Raw genomic sequence first — 16,864 nt, forward strand, 5'->3', positions numbered from 1 at the left:
AATGAATGACATGTCTTCCTTATGGCTGAGTTTCATGTTCCTTCAAAACCGTGTCATCTACCTTTGGCTTTTTCTAAATGGAGGTGTAAACAATCTTCTTTGTGGCTTTGGGAAAGCAATCTCACAAAAACAAAACAAAGACCCTAGGACTTTGACTTGTGAAAATGAAAAGAAATAACAGCCATAATGAAATTTTGAGATGGTCAAAAATTCTCTTCCAGTAGCAGCAATGCTACTGCTCACAGAGAATATTAGCAATCAAAAGTCCAGGGCACATCTTATTCAAAAATTTCCTTCATAAAGGCACAGTGAGGAGAATGTTACAATTATGTATGAAATACAGTGTTATCTAGATGCTGTGTAAAATTCCATAAGTACATTATAATAGTGATGCACAAAGGGGGGGAAATATCTGGAAGGACTTGGTTATAGAGATAGTCTAATGAGTTTGTGTCAGAAATGGAGTCGTAAAGTTGATACTTTGAGAATAAATTTCGTATTTGCATAGAAAATACTTAATTGGGAAATGTTTCTCAGTTTGGAAAGAAATGCTGAAAGGAAATATGAAATGCAATAAATTAACCAATCAATAGCTTTTACAGATTGTGATAACCTCCAGTGCTTTAAGGAGTGTTTTGAACGTATGCAGCAATACTGGCTGAATATTTGTGATTATTATTCTTTTACTATTTATGCAAATTATAAATGACTTTTCTATCCTGAGGGCATTCATTTCATTTCTTGCTACCTGAGCCTGCCCAATCTCTCCTTTTGTTTCTTAGCTTCTTTCATTTATTTATCTTAATCTGGCTCCTTGTATTTTTGAAAAGAAAAGCTTGTTTCCCTCCCCTTCCTCTTTTCTTTTTGTAGTAACAGAGGTAAATGAAACAACAACAAATATTTCCCCAAAGTATGGAATACTTATTTTACAATTGAAAATATTTATTGTTTTCAGATATAATTCCTTTCTATGCTTTTGTTTGGGAAAATGAAGGAAACAGGTAGTCCTCAATTTACAACTGTGATTGAGCCTAGCATTAGGGTTGTAAGTTGTTGCAATCATTAAGCAGATCCCCACAAGACCATGGCCGATTTTAATACCTTTTTCTAGTGGCCATTAATAAAGGTGTGCCAGTTGCAAAGTGCCTAAAATATGATCATGTGACTGTCGGGGGCCCCCCCCCCCCATGTGTGTAAATTGTAAATTTGAATGGTTGCTAAGTGACCGGTTGAAAGTTCAGGACTACTTGTTATTTGCTTGTTTGTACAATTTAGACACTACTTGACTTCCAGTGCCTTCGAGAAGATTTACAATTTAAAAAAAATACAAAAAGAAATTATGTGTGGTTCTGAAACAAACCCATTCAACGGGGCTCATCTATCACCTGATTCCCATAATCTGGGGGAATGGCCAACTTTTTAAGAGCTTCCTGATTTTACCATCAGGGAGGGAGCATATTTTAGATCCCTCTGGAAAAGCATTTTTCTAGAAGGCAGGAACTTCTTCAGGGAAGGCTGACAATGCTCCTTAATTGTTGGCATCCAAAGTGTGCCCATTTAAATTTGTGTCGGATGTTTTGGATTGTTTTTCATTCTATTTTCTTCCATAGTTTATATGGGACATCATACACATATAAATATAAACACAGAACACAACCCTAGCTGGTCTTTTTTACTCTGGAGGAATCCTTGAAATAATGATCAGATTACTGGGAAGCCCTGTAGAAAACCCCAAAACCTCACAACTGAATTTACTTCTAACCTTCGTGACCCAGGTTTTACAAGGTTTATTGCAACAGCAAAATGGCAGGCTTTTTGTCGCTGCCAGTTCACTGAGAACACATTGCGCTGTGTGCTTCGCTGCACACGCATTTGCAGTTCAGAGGGAATAGAACTTCCGTATTGCAAAAAAGGCAAGGAGCAGGGAAGACAGCTGTGGAGCAGCAATTCAATTTGCCTCCCCAATCAGCTGATCTTTGGAAGCAGAGATAAAGGTCAGTATAACTCAAGGCTGGGCAGGTGGGCCCACTTTCACGGACAGTGAGAACTGGTTCTCTCTCGGCTTGGAGTCATCGCTACTGGTTCTAAAGAACTGGTCCGAACCTTCAACAACCCACCACTGGTTACAGTACATAAGAATTCCTACCACTGCAGGGACTAGCATTGTGTAACACATGGATTTCAGGTTTTCCCCCCAATCGTGATCTGTCATGGAAACCCTCCTGATCTCTTATGAAATCCCTGTTAAGAAAGTCTCTTCTAAGCTCTTATGTGAAGATACTTGGGGTCCTTTTGGGCTCATAGCCTACCTTTCTCCTTTCCTATAAAATGTGCAACAAGAGAAAGAATATTTTGGAAAGATTTGTCTCTGGTTTTAATTAACCACAATTGGTGGATTCAATTAAATTGACAACCATAGCTAACATTAAGTATGGTTCATTTAAAGTAGCTAACTTAATAAGCCATGGTTTAAAGTTGGTGTTTTAAAATAAATAATAATTTGCCATTTTGGACAAATCCCCAGAGTTAAAGGCAACAGCTTCTGTATTTCTCCTCTCAGCAATGCAGGAGGATGAGAGAAAATGGAGGAAAGCCCATGGCCACTAGGGTGTTAGATTTGTACTTATATCAGCATCTTAGAGTCTCAGCAGGAAACTTTCACCAAGAAAGATGAACCTGGAAATTTTACCTCATTGTTCAGGTTTTGAAGAATTGAGAAATTCTTTTTATGCAGGGGAAATAACCCCTGAGAGGTAAACATTTATAATTCAGTCTTCTGGAAGCTGCAAATATGGCATTGTGGGTAAATGTATTTTATTCGCAGTGCCTAGCTTAATATTATGAACCAATGTATCCATTAGCTTCATATAAAAATGCAAGTAGCAGCAATTGGCAACTTTTTAAAAAAGAAGATCTATAAACAGACATAGCCAAGATAGAGGAATAAAATACATATTAATAAACAAGGAATTATGTATTAGTGCTAAAAATAATAAAAAATATATCTCAGAGATAATAGTATTCCAGTCTATTATCAATTAATTATAAATAATTTACTTAAAAATCAATACCATCAGTACAGTATCATTCACCAAGTAACCTTTTGTGCTATAGTAAATTCAATTCATATCACTACAAATCTGTTCTAATTTAGGTATAATGTAAAATTGAAATAGATACTGTATACAGGGACAAATTCAAAGTTGGTATGAAGGTATGTCTTAAGTTACAGTGGAAGAATGGTCTCCAATCCAAATTAAATGAGACTTTATTTTCTAATTGTTTAGATATAAAAATGAATGTGAATATCAGAAGAGGCAGAAGAGTATTCTTGAAGACCTTAATAAGGTAAGTTCATTATATTAAATATAATATTTCCATCCTTTTCCCCAGTGGGGTTTCCATACATGCTACTTTTTATATGATGTCATGAGTGCTGATAGCCATTAGTATCACAGGGACAGACATGTTTAATACGGTCACTTTTCATTTCGTTTATTAGATTTGTATGCCACCCCTCTCCCTAAACTCAGGGTGGCTTTTGCAATACTGTTTGTACTTGTACTGCTAGTTTTGTGTGAGAAGAATTAAATTTTCATGTTTTTAAAATAGGGTGTTTTAAAAACTACATCTGCATTTTCCCTGAAGCTTAAAACACAATTTTTATAGAATCTCAGAGTACTAGAATAAATTAGAATAAATATGTGTGCTTATTTAATCACTCGTCACAAGACTCCCCCTTAAGTAGCCAAAAGGTGTAGCCAAGTGTTCTAGAGAGTTTTTCATTTTTTATTTTATTTTACTTTATTTATTTATTTATTTATTTATTTATTTATTTATTTATTTATTTATTTATTTATTTATTTATTTATTTATTTATTTATTTATTTATTTATTTATTGTTCGTTCATTCATTCATTCCAATACACAATAAAGGTTATAGTGGAAATACTGAAGAAGGATAGAGCAGAAAATATAGGAATAAAATATATCAATGAGAGAATAGATGAAAATATATAAGGATAGAAGAGATGATGTATGAGATTACGGGATAGACAATAGGATAGAGGACGGGAGGCACACTAGTGCGCTTATGCATGCCCCTTACTAGCCTCTTAGAAATCTGGAGAGGTCAACTGTGGATAATCTAAGGGTAAAATGTTGAGGGTTAGGGGATGACACCACGGAGTCAGGTAATGAGTTCCATGCTTTGACAACTCGATTACTAAAGTCATATTTTTTAGTCAAGCTTGGAATGATTAATATTAAGTTTGAATCTGTTGCATGCTCTTGTGTTGTTGTGGGTGAAGCTGAAGTAGTCATTGACAGGTAGGGCATTGCATCATATGATCTTGTGGGCAATACTTAGGTCATGTTTAAGGCATCATAGTTACAAGTTTTCTAGACCCAGGGGTATAAGTCTAGTTTTGTAGGATATTCTGTTTCGAGTGGAAAAGTGAAGGGCTCTTCTGGTGAAGTATCTTTGGACATTTTCAAGGGTGTTAATGTCTGAGATGTGATATGGGTTCCAAACAGATGAGCTGTATTCGAGGATAGGTCTGGCGAAGGTTTTGTAAACTCTGGTAAGTAGTGTGAGATTGCCAGAGCAGAAGCTATGTAGGATTAGGTTAACAACTCTTGAAGCCTTCTTGGCGATGTTGTTGCAGTGGGCTTTGGCACTTAGGTCTTTTGTTATTAGTACTCCAAGGTCTTTTACCGAGGTGGGGTTATCTGTGATAATTTGTTTATTCACGCATAAACCTCTTCTGTTCAGCCATTCCTGTCTGCTGACACTCCTGAGGACTCTAGCGTCAATAAGAGGCTCTTTGTCATCCCCTGAGTCACTCATGGGCTCTTCTGGAGGTGCTACAGGCTCTGGTTGGCTTTCAGCCTCTGACTCCACATCCTCTCCGACCTCCTCGCTATCAGACCAGCGTGCCAAATACACTGACCTAGGATACCAAAACACACACAACTCTCACTCCTCAGAATCCATGATCAGCTGAGCGGGATGCGGACTGGCCAAAACAACAACCAGGGTGTCATGGATATATAGATGAAATAGGCACATTTGTATATTTCCAGTTCTTACCCTACCCCCAATTAAGGCTCCATTTCTATAATTATTTAGGAGTAAGCCCCATTTTTTCATGCCTCTGCCTACTAAGTAACTGTTCTGCCTGACTGGGCTCAGGCGATTAGTAACAGTCCAAGGAAAAGAAATCAAACACACACGTGCTTTTCTAATCAGCAAACTTGTATTAAACAAACAAAAAAGGGTTAACAAAAATGGTCCTTAGTGTCAGGAATAAACGATAGTGCAAGTCGTAAATCAGCCCCAATACAAAACACAGGAAAAAGCAAACAAAGACAACCTGCATGGACTAGAAATGTTTCAGGAGTCCTTTGAATCTTGGAGACTTGAGAGCAAACAGCAAGTCCCAGAGGTTGTGCCTGAAAAGGCTGGGTTGAAATCCAAAGGTACGGAACAGAAACTTCAGAGCAGGAACCACAAAGTAACACAGATAAACAGCTACAGTTTGCCTTGTGCCTCTGTTCCCTTTTATAACTTTAGCCCTCATTAAGGGAACCACACCCAGCCCTCAGTATAAGAACCACACCCAGCCCAGTTGCTACTCTGATCACTGATAATAGTCCTTTAATTGAGCCCTCCTTTTCATGGCTCTTCGACTATGCATGTCTATGAATTGGTCTGCATCGGAATTCAAGGAAGATAGACTGTCTGAGTGACTGCATGCCAAATCCCCTGGGCTGTCTGCTGGGTCCTGCGTGCTGTCTGCCAACTCCTCTGAACCAGTGGCCTCATCCTCATGGCTGTCTGCCACATCTTCCTGGCTGTCAGCCAGGCTTTTGCACTCACTTTGTGCCGCATCTCTCCCATCTGTGGGAGCAACGGCTGGCCCAAGCCCAAACACAACAGTAACCAATTATGAAATCGTGGTATTATTATCTCAAAAGTAAGTAGTCAGGATTTGCCAATCTTTTTTATGGCAAAATCTCCCTCTCTGATCACATTCTGTTTCTTAATTCCATCTCACTCTTGCTGCTTGGAATCCTTTTTCACTAGATAAAGGTTAGTGAATCCCATTACTTCCTTCTCTCTTTTTAAAAATTCTGTGTTATTTTTCTGCTTCTACTTTGTTGTCCTAATGTTGCTTCATCACTTCCACTGCAATTCTCATTTTACAACAAAAACTGATCTGCAAAAGTGTAAATTTGCTGCCAGTTTGGTTTTCCTTTGATCCTGGGAAATTGCAGATACACAAAAAAGAAATTTTAAGGAGAGGTGAAGGATCTGGAAAAAAATTGAAAACTTATTAGCATAAAAGTTCAAAACAATTCAAATGAAGGGCTGAATGAACTGGGAAGATTCCTGGGGCAGGGTTGACTGATGGAAGAAGCTAAGGAAAAAAGTGCAGCAGAGGTTGATAGGTGTGCAGTGGGAAGATCAGTTTTCAGCCTGAACATAAGATTGGCAGTTGATTGATGGGAAGATGAGTTGAAGGCCTGAGGCATCTTTCTATGCCTATACAAATAGTGGGTATACTTCATGGATATTTAGCTAGGGAGTGTAAAATTATTTCATCAAAAATGGTATAAATTTGGGGGTCCTAATATCGTGATATATCAGGATATTTTGCTATTTTGAATGTAGCAGACGGCAGTGAAATGTATAGAAATGTATTGATATTTTTGCAGCAATCCCTTTTGCCCCATTTCTCTCCAACTGGGCTTTCAAGCATCCAGTCATTTCACTAGCAACCTCAGAGTTAGAGGCGGAAAAGGGAGGTTGCAATGTGTAGATTCTAATTGAGAATGAAAGAAATGTAATGAATTGTTCATTAGACAAGAGGCCTGGGGGTGGGGGGGATTTAGGGCTTCTTTGATTGCAAATGTAATTCAATCAAGGAAACAAATCCTTTCAAGCTGACATGTGTTGACCTGTCATAGATTGTAAATATCAACAGCTAATGCAATTCCCACAAACGGCAGCTTGCAAACAAGCTACTAGTTGAAATTGTTTTTTGCAGAACATTTTGGGTGAATAAATAACGACACTGTCCAAATATTTTGGTGCCTAGACTAACTCCCGTTTTGGTCTGGTTCTGTGAACCAGTAGTGGTGGTGGTGGGAGACTCCTCACACCTGCCTGGGTGCTTCTGCGCATATGCAGAAGTGTCGCACATGAGCGCACATGCAAAACAATAGCAATGGGTTTAAGATCCACTACTGACCTAGACCATCCGAAAAAATAATCAGTTCTTAGGTTATGTTATGTTGTTTATGTTATTGTACAGCTTTTTGTATGTCAGTTTTTTATATATGTATATTGTGTATGTTGTATGTTGTTTTGTTTTAAATTAACAATTAAAATCATTAAAAAATATATCAGAGGCAAATGTTATCCCATCCCTAAAAATACTGAAACTAAGGGAAATTTGCAATACAGAAATAATTTTGAATGTAAGTTAGATTTTATCAGCAAGGCAAGAAATAAGTGGTTTATTGAGGAGTCAATTAATTCATTAAACTTGCTAATCATCAAATGCAATCAGTTACACAGAGATCTGGAATCATTGCCCTAACATAGCATATCATATGCTTTCATGCATTGTTTCACAGAAAGAATGTTGGAGGGAAAGAGACGGAGCGTAATACTGATACTCTTAAAGGCCATCTGATCTTGCAAGTCTATGTAGGTTTGCAAAGAGTACAAAGAGTGCAGTCTTCCTTCCTACCCTCCCTCCCTCTCCCTCCTTCCCTCCCTCCCCCTTCCTTCCCTCCCTCCTTCCCCTCCCTCCTTCCTTCCTTCCTTCCTTCCTGATATCTATGCATGTATACCAGCAGTTGGTTGCCCCTGCTTTGGACCGGTTCTTAGAACTGGTAATATTAGCGGTGGGAGGCTCTGTCCACCCACCTGGGACCCTTTTGTGCATGTGTCAAAATATTTGCAACCCACCATTGATGTATACACATACATAGGCACACATTCCACCCATCATATTGTGCAATAATTTAATATTTTGAAAGCCAGCATCTGCAGGAAGGGTGGACACATTGCAGAAAGAGCTCAGAAGAGCCCTCTGCCAATCTATACTGCCCAGAGTAGAGCAATGTTTTGATCACAGAGGGCTGTTCTTCATGTTTGGAGTAGGGAAGGGAAGAAGATGACTGCTGTTTGGAATGAAAATAATTGTAGGTGGGTCTAGAATTTTAAGATTTTAGAGGGATTTGCAGAATGCTTTATCCTTAAAAAACATCTTATGAAGTCTGTTTAACTCTCTCTCTCCCCCCGCCCCCCGATTAGAGAAAACCATTCTCATTCCTGCTTCTGGAAACTCCACAAATCTATGGGATGTCGATTATATAGGCATAATTGATTTCATTTCCACTGGCTTCAGTCTCTACATCTGAGTAAATTGGGATGAAATCCAATATGTGGCTTTGTTGTCCAGTTTTATATACAATACCAGCACTGTATATTTGAGATTATCCTACCTAAGGATAAATTGTAAAAAAAAAATCATTTTTAGAATATAAAATAATTGAGCCAAGGAGGTATCTATGGGGAGCTACATGGACCAGTTAGGATTTAAATCTTATCCAGATTTCATGCAACATATGTGCTAATAACTGATCCCTGTCTTATGTATTATGTTTTCAATTTCATTTTACAAGCCCAACCTAACAATTGAAATAGGCATACTCTACTTTTATAAATATTAGGTGAGTGGGCAAATGGCATCAATGATGCTTGCTGTTTCCTGAGAGCAAATTTATTATAATGAGATTTACACTGAAACAAATATTAGTATTATTGTTGAGTGGTTTTTTGCTGTCTCTACAGGATATTTTATAATTATTTTTTTACCCCCAGTGTTTTGTGCTTGACAGTTTCTGTATAGCTAATGCTCAAAATTCTGTTCTTTCACTCAACAATTGACAGTATCTTCTGCACTCAAATGCAATATTTTCCCATCCATCATTTTCATTTGGGGATGGGAAGGCAAGCAAAGAGTCAAGTTTACAACATATTGTTTATGAAGAGCTGTGAATGGTTTTAGTTCACAATTTTCTTTCAAGCCATATTGATAAACATTGTATTAACACAAACAATATACAGTAAGTGGAAAGAGTTTAGAAATTGGAACCCAACCATGGGAGTGAATATTAATCAGCAGGTGCACAATGCCGACAGATTCCTGCCTGACTTTTACAGGTAGTCCTCGATTTACAACTATTCATTTAGTGTCCACCATTACAATGGCCTTAAAGAAAGTGACTTATCACCCATCCTTTCATTTTATTGAAATTTGGATGTATAGTAAACTGGAATGTACTTACAACGGTTGCAGCTTCCAGGGTCACACATGATCATTATTTGCAATCTTCCCAGTCAGCTTCCAACGAGAAAATTCAATACGTATATTCAAGATGGATTTGCTTCGCAACCAGTTGATTCATTTAACAACTGAGTAATTCACTTACCAATCATGGCAAAAAAAAATTGTAAACTTGGGTGTGATTCACTTATCAACCCCCTTGTTTAGCAACAGACATTCTGATTCCAGGTTGTGATCATGTCAAGAACCACCATTATAGTCTACTGCAGTGATGGCAAACCTTTTTTGGTTTGGATGCCGAAAGGGGTGGGGCATGTATGCATGCCCACACCCATAATTCCATGCCCCCCTGTGCATGCATGTGTGATCGGGGGGGGGGATCCCAGCATGTGATGGTATGCCCATTTTCTGCTCTCCCCAGGCTTCAGAGCATTTCTAGGAGCCTGGAGAGGGCAAAAATGGCCTTCCCCCAAGGCCCTTTGGAGGCAGAAAATGGCCATTTGCCAAGTTCTGGTTGAACCAGAAGGCCCATTTTTCTGCTCTCCCCAAGCTTCAGAGCCTTTTTAGGAGCATGAGAAGGGCAAAAATGTCTTTCCCCACTCCCCTGGAGGCTCTTTAGAGGCAGAAAATGGCCCGTTTCCCAAATCTCAGTGGGCCCAGAAGCCCCAAAAATCAGCTGGCTGGTGCATGCATTGGCGCCGGACCTGACCTCGTGTGCCCTCCACACGACCTCGTGTGCCCTCGTGTGGAACAAGTGGCATAGATTCACCATCATGGGCCCAGGGAAACGAATTCTAATAAATTATGTTAAGGATCTCTCTCTCTCCCTTACTCTCTCAGTCCCTCCCTCCCCCTTCTCTCTCTTTCTCTCTCTTTCACACACACGTACACACACACACACACACAAGATCTACTACGCAGAACCAGGATGATTAGGGAACTGGAGGCTAAAACATATGATGAACAGTTGCAGGAACTGGTCATGGCTAGTTTAGTGAAGAGAAGGATCGGAGGAGATATGATAGTAGTGTTCCAATACTTGAGGGGCTGCCACAGAGAGGAAGGGGGTCAAGCTATTTATTTATCTATCTATTTATTTATTTATTCATTCATTCATTCATTCATTCATTCATTCATTCATTCATTCATTCATTCATTCATTTATTTATTTATTTATTTATTAGATTTGTATGCCGCCCCTCTCCGTAGACTCAGGGCGGCTCACAACAATAACAAGAACAATGTAAGAACAAATCTAATAATTTAAAAAACAATAAAAACCCCATTATTAAAAGCAAATTTTCCAAGGTACCTGAAGTCCATATAAGAAATAATGGATGGAAACTGATCTAGGAGAGATTCAACCTAGAAATAAGGAGAAATTTACAGTGACAGTGAGAACAATCAATCAATGGAACACCTTGCCTTCGGAAGTTGTGGGAGCTTCATCACTGGAGACTTTCAGGAAGAGATTGGACTGCAATTTGCCAGAAATAGTGTAGGGTCTCCTGCTTTGGCAGGGGATTGGAGTAGATGACCTTCCAATGTCCCTTCCAACTCTGTTAATCTAAATAAACAATGAAAGACTCTGAGACAATTGTAACCATGCTCAACAGATCATATATAACACTAAAACGATTCTTCTCATCCATAGACGAGGTCACTGGGGTTAGTACTTCAAATGCTTTTTGAATTGGTGTCCCCTAATATATCTTTGTACACAGTGCATCATCAATCCTGTCTGATGAATACTAAAGAAATATATCTAATTTTTTTTTTTAAGCTAAAGTTTAATTTGATTCTATTTTCCCAAATATGTACACATCAGCAGAATCTAGCTGTCTTTCTCGGCCCATCGGTGGATTCATGGTCTCATTGTAATGCTTCTGATTCAGCTTTCCATAGGAAAATAGAGAAGCAGTGAGCAAATGGATGACTGTTGGCTTAGAATATTCCACTTGTCATTTGCATTCATAAATCTTTATCTGCTCACAAAGCAGATAACTAGCGAAATTCTATGCTTATTTTTACAATCATTATTACCGGCACAACAGCAATGCTACTTTTGCAATCCATGGATATAATGGAAACAGCAAGCCTCTACACATTTTTGAATAGCACAACAGAGCTTGGAATTAGTTTGCTGGGCCTACCACAAAAGCAAAACTCATTGAATAACTTTTCATCACATTGCCTAATCCAAAATGGAACTGTACTACAGCTGATAGGAGTGATGTTACTGGAAATTGAACAAGCTACCCTAAATAAAGGAAATGGATCCTGAAATGTTTGTACTAATTGGCACTTGCGCAGCCTACTAGCTATTGCAGGTGTGTTCAAAGTTGAGAAAGTCCTCTGATTGTTCTTTTCAAAAAGGGTGGGTCCTCCCCCCCCATTTTGTCCTAATGCCACATAGCAAACCAGTATCTTAGCCCCTGACAAACAAAGCATGGATAATAAATAATTTTTACATAATGATTTTCTTTTAAAAACCAAAACAAAACTCCTTGAAATGCATCTAATGCACCTAAATGGAAACCTAATGAAATAGATAGGGAATATAAATGGGAAAAAAAGGTTAATCAGAAAAAGGATACTAAGTATTTGGAGGGGGGAAACCATCATTTAATCCCAGTGTGGATATTTAGACTGGGAAGTTGAAAAATATCTCACAAAAAAGCATTGGTGAACTACTTCTACTTTGTTGCCAATAAAACTGTATAAATGTATCTTTCAAACCTCTAAGAATCACATTTGATTCAAAGAACTTTTCTCTTGGTTATATTTGGCATGAGTGATAGACTCCCACTGGTACGGTCAGGTACGCAGAACCAGTAGAAAAATTTTGATTAGCTATGCAGAACCGGAAGAAAATTTTTATTTATTTTTTATTTTTTCCCCTTCTGGGCTCTGGGTATGTTTTTGCTATTGCAGTAAATGAGGTTGAATGTGTATAATTTTAGAAGAGCTGTGTGTGCATGTGTGTGTGTATATACACATAGAGCTTATATAGTAGATAATGTATATATTTTGTGTGCCTGTGTGTAATATGTATCTACACATATGGCATATATACATAGAATTTAATAGTATATTTTGGATGTTCAGTAATAGTAAATAGAAATTGTATCTCTTTAAGGTAAGGAAATGCCAGGCACCCTAACCCTAACCCAGACCTTTGACGTGAGTGACGTCAAGTTGGCCATCTTTAAGCCAGTCACAATACCTTTAAGCCACCCTATCACATGATCATCAAGTCACTCCCACCTAGTCACATGGCCAGCAAGCCACACCCACAAAATAAGCCACACCCGCTTTGTGGTAGTAAATTTTTTTTTGCAATCCTTCACTGTTTGGCATGCAGTTCTACCTAAGTGCAGCAGACTCCCTATTCCATCAAATTGCCTATCGATTATGAGTTGCCCATCAATTATTTAGATGTCAGTTTTTATATATGCATGATGCAAATAAACATTATTGAAAGGTCATCCCTCCTAGCTTTATATTAATTCATTGGTGGGTTGCTCATGGTTCGTCCTGGTTCTGTGAAAGGGTAGTGGCAGTGGCAGGATGCTCCGCCCTTCTGCTCATCACTCTTCTGCGCATGAGAGTGAGTGCGCACGTGAACCAGTAGCAACAGGTTTTATAATCCACTGCTGTATCAACCAATTTCAGAACTGCTATATAAGTTATTGCAAAAGATCACTTTATAGTTTTTAAAGTCCAGTGTTTCCACTGAATACTGGCGACTCAAATATTTGTTTAAAAACAGAAGTAAAAGGACAAAAGGAAATGATATTTTATTTTTATTTTAGGAAGCCGATGAAGCTTTGTTGTGTAATTTAGAACTCCAGATTGAATCACAGTTCTTGCAAGATGATTTAAATGCCACCAAAGACAGATATAAGAAGGTAAGTCTTATAGCTGCTTGTTTCTCATCTCTATTTCCCAAGCAACTTTTAACGAATGAAGCTGCTCCTTCCTTTTTAACACATCTCCTTTCATGTGTGTAAATCAGTGGTTCCCTACCTTTTTTTGCCCATGCCCCCCCCCCCCCACTGTGGGGCATGGGCCCCAGGTTGGAAGCCACTGGTGTAAGTCCATTCTGGACAAAAAGAAGACATGGATGGTAAAAGGGTTCCTCTGCTTAGGGGTAGATTTAATAGATCTGTTATGAATTCTTTTCTGGTTTCTTTCTATATTTTTTAAAAATACTGATATTTGTCATCCAGCATTTGGTGGAAAATGAAAGTTACATAGAGCAGAATAAATCTTAATCCTCTAATTTGCTCAGACATCTTTTGTACGCAAAACATGAACTTGTCTTCTTAATACTTTAAAAAGAACTTTTGGCAGGAATTAAGGTTTGGATAAATTATTTTATGATGGCAAACCATAAATATTAGATCATTTTAGATAACCAACAATATATTAGATATCTCCAGTAGATGGAAATCTATTTTTTAACTCTGCTCCTGCTTCTGCTAACGATTAACTTTTTCTTTATATTTGAAATTCCTACCAGCAATATTTTTATGGGGCATCTTTTACAAAGAAAGTGAAGCAGATGTTCAGAGCTCCTCACAATTTTAAAAGTTAAAATTAACAGCGAGAAGGGTCCAGATTTAACCCAAATTCAAATCTTGCTGGGTTTTTTGGACCCAATTTCTATAACGGTAGGGTTATTTGTGATCATCTTCATATTCTCCTGAAATGAAACATACATTCAATCCTATCAAGTGGTTTAGCAGATTGTACAATTAAACCCTTCCTTCCTCGAGCTTTTTGGCTGAGATGAAGATTTATTATATGAATACAGGGACACTGAAATGGTATAACTTGGGGACTCTTTTGTTCAGTGCCATCAAAATTTTTAACAATTGCTGAATCAATTGTCATTAAGAGAGGACTACCTGTTGTTAAAACCATTGTATCAGAGATGGGTTCCTCCCAGTTTGGATAGTTCTCCCAAACAAATAGTGACCTGCTGGTAATGTCACAATGACATCATAGAACCAGTTCGGTTGGTGCTGATCTGTAGGTGCCACCATCTTTAAAAAAAAATTAATTAAAAAAATTTTTTTTTCTTCTGAGCATGTGCAAAAGCTGAGTTTCCAGCATTGTGCACGTGGTCGCCATCTTGATTCTGCTTTAAACAAATAATAATTTTTTGGCATTGCGCACGCGAGGTGTGCCCATGTGGTGCCAGAGGAAGTGAAGTGAGGTAAACTAGAACCCACCCCTGCACTGTATGTACTAATAATATAATTCAATAGTAGATATATGCCACATATATAACCAAATGGCATCATCTATGAAGAAAGGTTGAGAAAGGTAATGACAGTCTCATGCTAGGGAATAATCTGCTAAAGCTAGTCAGCATAAATGACAGTACAGTGGTACCTCGTGATACGAACCCCTCGCCATATGAACAATCCGAGATACAAACTTGGGGTTCGGAAATTTTTTGCCTCTTCTTCCGAACTTTTTCCATCTTACGAACCCACTGCCCGAATGCTGAACCCAGAAGTTTGGCAAAAGTTCGGGTTCGGGTGGCCGCCAAGAAGCCCTGCCGCCCAGCTGTCGCTTTTTGAAACAGCCGGGGGGCTTCTCGGCGTCCTCCCGAACGCCCAACCCGGAAGTTCGGCAATAGTTCGGGATCAGCGTTTGGGTTCAGGAGGATGCTGAGAAGTCCCGCCGCCTGGCTGTTAGCTTTTCAAAAGAGCCGCGGAGCTGTCGGGTCAGTCGGGAGGCTGGAAAGGAGGTGGGGAATCCCAATAGGGAATTCCATGAGTGGAGCTTTGACGTCACAAAGACGTCCTTCCTGGCCGGCCACATTTCAAATTGAAATTCAGCAGTGCAGCTCCTTCCATCAAGCTTCTTGCTATAGTAAATTTGAATAATTATTTTATTTGGCCACAGAACATCATGGAAGTACAGACCTACATTGGAAATTTAGAACAGATCATGCAAGCAACACCTCAGGTGTCCAACATCATGACTGGTGCCAGTGAGGTAAGAATTTTCTTTTACAAATCATTTTTCTATCAAAAGTTTTCTTCAGGTATACATCTGAACATTTGAGGGTTTTAAACTGAATAGAGGAAGGGACATGCAATTGCCATGTATTCAGGCAGAAGGTCTGGCAGGAGCATTATGATGCTCATCTACACATGGGTACACCTTAAATTATCTACTGTTGACCTCTCCCCTTTTCTAAGAGGCCTGTAAGGGGGTGTGCATAAGTGCACTATGGTGCCTACTGTTCATATCCTATTGTCCTTTTATCCTTTTAATCATTTCTTTATACTTTGTTATGTTAATACAAACTATAATTCTTTACTTGTTTGACAAAATATAATAAATAAAAAAAATTAAAAAGTTGGAACCCTGCTTTATTATGATCTTGATATTAAGAAGAGAAGTCTATTTGTGTTCTAACAAAGACTCCTCCTCATGCCCTGGATAGACATATGGCATTCAGGGAGGCTTAGGCTCTTAGCCATAAGCCCAGCCATGCTCCCTGCCTTCAAGTCCCTCTGATTCATACAATGCCTGAAGAAAACTTGTGTTCATTGAAAGACCCTAGTTTTAAAATAAGATGGGAAGATAAGATTGGGCTGTAAGATAGCAAAGTTTGGAGGATTATACTGTGGATCAATACAGAGCTACAAAGTGCTTCTTACCTTTTCCTTTTGCTACAATTCCTTTGAAGTTACTTCACAAAGGAGTTTATTTAGTTTTATTTATTTGGTTCAATTTGTATGCCGCCCAACTCCATAAGGACTCTGGGTGGCTAAGGAATGATTGAAGCCTGGGAAATCGGCTCCTTGTCAGTCAGGACTGCTAATTTACTACTAGCTTACTATGTACCTGTTGTGGTTAGCTCTGCCCCAGCCTCTGCCCCAAGCAATGTGGAGGTGGATGTGGGGGAAACATCCACATGCCGCAGGCCTGTTTTGCTTCCAGTAGAATCTGTCTCCTCTGACCAAGGAAGCGTGAGTGACAGGGAAGAGGGGAGTTTGGCAGACAGCCCAGGAGGAGATCAATCAACTGTATCATCCCTGGATTCTGAACAAGAATTAATGACACATCCATGCATGCATAGAGTGATGCATAGGACACAACAACTGAAGGATTATTACAAGAGAAAATGAGGCCACCTGTGGTTGGGTGGGGCTGCTGTAATTAGTGCTACAGATAAAAGTGCAACCTAATGTTTTAGCCTCATGGCAGATTATCTGATTCATTGTTTTGTCAAGATCGTGGTTTTGTGCTGTTCAAGATTGTGTGTGGACTCTCTGGACTTTAGAATTTGACTCAATTTCCCAGTTATTGGATGAGCAATTGGATTGCATTTAACATGTGCCTTGTGTGTACCAGAAAACCCCTTTGACATTTAAAAAGGGAACTGTTTCTGTTTTTCTGTTTATAAAAACTTTTGGGTTTTCCTTTTATCGTGTGGTGTGGACTAATTAGTCTTTAATTACGGGCGGTTG

At 38.8% G+C, this 16,864-nt stretch overlaps 1 protein-coding gene across 1 annotated transcript in view; it reads left to right on the forward strand.

The window, feature by feature from the left end:
• The window catches only part of BFSP1 (beaded filament structural protein 1), a 29,105-nt gene that overhangs the window by 450 nt on the left and 11,791 nt on the right, over positions 1-16,864 (forward strand). Inside the window, 3 exon segments of the mRNA XM_070738128.1 lie at positions 3,288-3,348; positions 13,181-13,276; positions 15,288-15,380. Coding sequence (XP_070594229.1) covers positions 3,288-3,348; positions 13,181-13,276; positions 15,288-15,380 — 250 coding nt within the window.

The sequence above is a fragment of the Erythrolamprus reginae genome, chromosome 1 (genome assembly GCF_031021105.1).
Source record: "Erythrolamprus reginae isolate rEryReg1 chromosome 1, rEryReg1.hap1, whole genome shotgun sequence".
Classification (NCBI taxonomy): domain Eukaryota; kingdom Metazoa; phylum Chordata; class Lepidosauria; order Squamata; family Dipsadidae; genus Erythrolamprus; species Erythrolamprus reginae.